The sequence below is a fragment of the Marmota flaviventris genome, chromosome 3, assembly GCF_047511675.1.
Source record: "Marmota flaviventris isolate mMarFla1 chromosome 3, mMarFla1.hap1, whole genome shotgun sequence".
Classification (NCBI taxonomy): Eukaryota; Metazoa; Chordata; class Mammalia; order Rodentia; family Sciuridae; genus Marmota; species Marmota flaviventris.
The window spans coordinates 30,442,598-30,448,212 of record NC_092500.1 but is presented as its reverse complement, the minus strand read 5'-3'; the positions used below and the strand labels follow the sequence as shown (position 1 = coordinate 30,448,212).

At 46.6% G+C, this 5,615-nt stretch overlaps 1 protein-coding gene across 2 annotated transcripts; it reads right to left on the bottom strand.

The window, feature by feature from the left end:
• Positions 1 to 431: 431 nt before the first annotated feature.
• On the bottom strand, positions 432 to 5,037 carry Dusp6 (dual specificity phosphatase 6). Of its 2 annotated transcripts, XM_027955801.3 has the most exons (3): positions 4,028 to 5,029; positions 2,967 to 3,404; positions 432 to 1,914 (listed from the first exon to the last, which is right to left on the bottom strand). In XM_027955801.3, exons 1-3 carry the CDS (start codon positions 4,425 to 4,427, stop codon positions 1,607 to 1,609), a joined length of 1,146 nt encoding a protein of 381 aa, XP_027811602.1. In that variant the 5' UTR covers positions 4,428 to 5,029; the 3' UTR covers positions 432 to 1,606. The 2 variants fall into 2 exon arrangements, with proteins under 2 accessions (XP_027811602.1, XP_071465757.1); XM_071609656.1 differs by lacking the exon at positions 2,967 to 3,404 and having other exon boundaries at positions 4,028 to 5,037.
• Positions 5,038 to 5,615: the final 578 nt, after the last annotated feature.

Below are 5,615 nucleotides of genomic sequence, written 5' to 3'. Positions count from 1 at the left end.
CAGTTAGTAACAGTCTGGAAAAATGATTACCCATACATCTTCCTGACAATATGGATCAGACAGGTTATCATGTGGCTATTACCTTATTCTGGCACACCTTCTTATGGCTGTTCATGAATATTCAAATTGTGTACCTCAGCAAGGTATATGCCATGACATCATTTTTCTTTGGGGGCAATAATATTTGAGATAATCCTAAATATATTCAATATAAAATGTAAACATGATATAGTCAATCCATTCTATGATGCCATTTTGATTTGAAGCAAAACATGAATTTCATAAACTGTACCTAAGAAACATTCTAGAAACAGCTTAAAAATAAAAACTTTCTCCAGCTATTCCTACAAGCCAATTAATTATCAGGCCCTATCAGGCCCTGGCTGAAAATTTTCTAAGTCACTCCATATGTAGATACAACTAGAAACACATTCAATAGCCAAAATAGTTATTTATTAATAATTTAAGGTTTTACATTCTTATAATAAATTCCAGCTCAAAACTTTACACCATGAACATAATGGAGCAACTTAATTCTCCCTTCTTCACAATCAGATGCATTCCACCTATTGAATGGGTACCCATGCTCTCACACACGCTTCCAGTTTTATACAAATTAAAAAAAAAAAAGGAAATAAACCAACCCAAAGTATTGCGTTTGAGGTGACACTCCCTGAAGAATTTTGTACAGAGGTAATAAACTGTTTAGCACAGCTGAACTTTAAAAAAAAAAGTGAGCCCATGATTTTGGTGTCTGTCCAAGATATCCCCTTTTAAGACAACACAAGCCAATATATTTACAAAGATAAGGCATAGTCAAACTACATTAAAGAAAAAAAATCACAAGGAAAATATATGAAAGACTGAAGACTGCACCGTAACAAGGTCTTAGTGATAATGTCCATGAAAATGTCATCAGAATTGGTACAATAAAGTCAAGCATGCTGCAAATATACCCTTTGGATTAGAAAAGAGCAAAATGTTCCTTTTGTTTGTTTGTTTTAAGAAGTGGCATACTGCTCTTTCTCCCTTTGGATCATTTTAAACCCATCAAAGAAAAAAAAATACAATCCAAACTAACATTCTGTGAAGTGATTTAAGATCAAATATTTACAATAATCAAATGAAGTATCAAATTTTTTCCCCCAAAACTGATACCACAAATACAGAGCTGAAATCTCTCTTTGGCTCCTCTATATGCAAAGTTGATTCAGTCTTCACTGAAGACAATATATAGTTAGTTCCAGATGCAAAAGGAAACAGCCATACAAGGCCCTAAAGAACACATGCTCCTAACCCTACCATTTGGTCCTACCCTATATACCTGGAAGTCCTCGGATTCCAGTCCCTGCATGGGTAGGCTGTACACATGGGTGCAGAGCAAACCTACTGCCTGTATTTAGACAGCGAGTCCTGTCCTTCCAAATAGAATGGACAAATCTCTCCTTTTGTAATAACCAATTCCACACTTGGTAACCTTGTCTAATACAGACAGCTGGTGACATTTTGACACCTGGGGCCACACACAAAGAAAGCAGCCCAGCTGACGCTGCCAAGAGAAACTGCTGAAGGAACAGACACATCTCAGCAAGATGTGTGGGGCCTTTCACGTGGATTGCAGGGAGTCCACTTGGTAGACATTCTGGTTGGAGGGGGTGGTAAAATAGAGCTGTTGTGCTGGAACCCGGTTGTCACAGGGGCTGCTGAGTCCCAGCGTCCTCTCGAAGTCTAGTAACTGACCCATGAAGTTGAAATTAGGAGAGATGTTGGATTTCTTCATCTTGACAATGTCATAAGCATCATTCATGGACAGATTGAGCTTCTGCATAAGGTAAGCCACAGTCACAGTGACTGAGCGGCTAATGCCAGCCAAGCAATGCACCAAGACGCCACAGTTTTTGCCCCGGGCTTCATCTGTGAACACAAAAAGAAAAGCAATATTTCAGTAGGCTGAACACCACCCTTTGTCAATGATGAGTCTAAAACCTGAATGTGGAGGGGGGGGGCGGAGGGATAAAACAATCGTGTGTGGCAGTTGAGCCCTGCAGGCAGCAGAAAACGTATTACTGAAATAAACATGTACACTGAACACAATTACATATTTCAGATATTTTCTGAAAAGAGAGCTTTTGTATTAAGTTTCTACCAACAAAAAACTCCTTAATGTGTGCATTCTTTGCCTCAGCATGTGAATACCAGAAACCCTGCAATATGTTCATGAATGCCTTTTATACAGACAAGCAGACTGCAAGGGTCTATTAAATTATTCCCCAACTGTTGTACAGCTAACAATGGAGGTATTCAGGCATTTTAAAAGAGAGAGGGAAGTCACAGGGGACAGCCCATTAGGAGGAACAGGATGTCGACATGGCCTGAAAATGAGTTCCTTTGTAATAGGAAATGCACTACAATGCCTGGAGATTCACTTCTCCCAGGCTTCCAGCCCACAGTTCTTCCTGCCGGGATCAGGTTACCCACACTGTCTCACTGTTACCCCATATCACAGTATCACTCAACTGAATAACATTTAGCATTCATAGGGCTTTCCAACAACTAACTGGTGTCCTAAAACAACTCCTAGGTCTTCTTTTTAAATTACAAAGCAACACATCTACAGTGAACATTTCTATCCAGTCTTTTCTACCCTCACTCTCAGTTAAAAGACGGTGGGCAAAATCTGTTGTCTGATTATGAACAGCCTCCCTGTTAAATGCCTGAATTGAAAGATTCAAGAAACATGAGCGTTTCAAAAGAGTGTTTCAGATGGATCTGAGGTCTGAAGACTTGTCAAAAGATACTTCTCTACTTAGCAAGTACTAAACCAGAATTAAGAACGCCCGAGGAATATTAGATACCTGCCTGGGACAAATTAGCAAATAGCCAAGAACAATTAACAGCTTAATTTCTATGAATGGCCACGAGTTTTGCATTTAAAAGTTAAAGCCAGGACAGTTAATTAGTCTCACCTATGAAAGAAATGGCCTCGGGGAAAAACTGGGACAAGTTTTGGCTCCAGTGATCCGAGATGGGGATTTGCTTGTATTTGAACTCTCCTGCGTTCTCAAAGAGATTGGGCAAATTGGGGGTGACATTCAAGATGTACTTGATGCCGAACTCCTCTAACACGTCCAAGTTGGTAGAGTCCTTGGCACAGCCCAAGTAAAGAAAGGGCAAGATCTCCACAGGGAAGGAAGGCTGGCTGTTGGACAGCGGGCTGCCATCCGAGTCCGTTGCACTATTAGGGTCTCGGTCCAGGTCAGATTCAATGTCCGAGGAAGAGTCGGAGCTGATCCGCAGGCCCCCAAGCCCCAGCACTGGCAACGGCGGCGAGCTGCTGCTACACGAGCCATCTAGATTGGTCTCGCAGTGCAGGGCGAACTCGGCTTGGAACTTACTGAAGCCACCTGCCAGAACGAGAAAAGCAATAGTGTAACCCGAGATGCTGTAGTAGTTTTCACAGCTTGTGAGAACCGCAGCTGGGTGCAGGAACCACCAGGAACACCCTACGAATCACCTACGTGCATAGTCAAATGCAAGAGAAGACATTTCAGTGTGGACCTTTGGGAATGAAAGGAAGGGTCCCGGTCGTCTCCCCGGAAAACCCTTATCTTTTTGAATCGGGAAACGCATAAAATGGCAACTTTTTCCGAATATTGAGAGGGCTGGCAGGGGCCAACATGCACTCCCAGGAACCTCTCTGGTCCTGCACATCTTAATTAAAAATGAAATGATAGAAAGCAGGGAAAGGTGGAGGAAGTTCCCGGTAAGAACATCCAGAAATCGTTAGAAAGAAAACAGGGGTCCCTATGGCCGGAAACTGAAGTGCAGGCTGGCCGAGTTCTCCCGTGCGGAACGCATGCGGTTCACAGCTCCTACTTTGCTGGTGGTGAGCCCTTGGCTGGGCAGTGCGACTCAAGCGCCAAACGGGCGAAGCAAAAGCATTCACCCCGTGCGCCCAGCCCACAAGCCGGTAGCCCCGCATCCCTGCCCTGCCCTGCCCCACGCGCTTAACCCCCGGGACGCGTACCTTCCAGGTAGAACGCCCGGCAGCCCTCGTCCTTGAGCTTCTTGAGCAGCAACCCGAGCACAGACTCGCCGCCGGTATTCTCGTTCCAATCGCTGCTATTCTCGTCGTAGAGCACCACCGTGTCGGTGCCGCACCGCCTGGTAAAGCGGTCCCGGTCCTCGCCGCGCGTGAAGAGCGCGCGCACCGGCAGGTTGCCCTTCTGCAGGCGCCGCAGCATGATGCCCGGGATGGCCACGTTGATGGCCGACTCGATGTGAGACGATTCGTACAGCTCCTGCGGCCGGCAGTCCATCAGCAGCAGCCGCTCGTTCCCCAGCTCCAGCTGCTCGTTCAGCCACGCTACTGTCTTGCTGATCGCCATTTCCGACGCGAAGGGCACGGGTCTGAGCGTATCTATCATGGGGGTCGAGCTGAGGGAGAGGGCGGGGTGCCTACCAGACGCCCCTCCGGGCTGGCATAGGCCGAGCGCGCTGAGCAAAGCCGCCGCTCTCGGAGCGGGGTTTAATTCAGCCTCACCTTTCCAAAACCGAGGCTAGCTAGCGGTTGGAGAAAGCAAGACTGAAGTGAAGCCCGCAGTCTCTGCAGCCGGCTGCAGCCGCTCGCTCTCGGAGTCAATGAATCTCTCTGAATGAAGCTGCCCAGACAGTTTTGTTCCTCCCCAGTGAATGAAATCCAATTAATTCGGACTCCTTGCTACTGAGAGAGGAGGGGAAAAGTCTAGAGGCTCCTAATCCCTCCCTACAAGACTGCACCTCAAATCCACCCGGGCGTCTTTCTCCCAGGATTATTCAAGACTCGATTTGCTCACTGTCCCTAGGACTCAGTCCTCGCACACCCCCAGCGCGAGGCAGCTCCTCAATGGATACAAACAGAGAGCGTCTCAATGGATACATTCTCCCAGCCAGCCAATGAGCGCGCTGCGGAAGGGGCTGTTGCCGTGGGGACGGGCCGGCTGGAACAGGTTGTGTTGATGAATTGTTAATGAGTTTGTCATTCACAAAAACGGAAAGGAATTTCCGCTCCGGATAAGCCCCAGTGCAAACAAGCTGCAACAGCGGGCTCCGCGGGAGGAAGGAGAAAGAAGAGGAGGCGGCGGTGGAGGAGGAGCAGGGCACATAAACCAGGGCACTTCAGTTGTCTCATGTTTCCTTCTGTTGAGAGTTCACACTTCGCGTCGGAACTTTTGCACACAAATGGTGCAATTAGCATGCACAAAAGCCCCTGTTTGCGACTCTCGTGCTCTCCAGCCTGCTTTAGGAAAACTTGTACCAACTTTCTTCCTTTTTATTCCCTTCAAACTCATTTGGACCCAAGTTCGCCTTAACCCCCCGCCCTCTTTTTTGGCGGTGTGTGGCATTTGTTTGCCAATTTTAAAAGCCCGGCTCTGTTTGCTCTGATGTTCTTTTAGCTGAGGCTGTGTTGGGGCTGGTGAACTGCCTGGGCTTTAGTGACCGACGATGTGTTAAATGCTAATCCAACATCATTAGAAACAAACCGGGATTTTGTTGAAACAACTTAAAGCAACCAAACGAACGTCTGGTTATCCAGAAAATCGAAAGCCTCCTCCCCGCCCCCAGCGTTTTGTTTT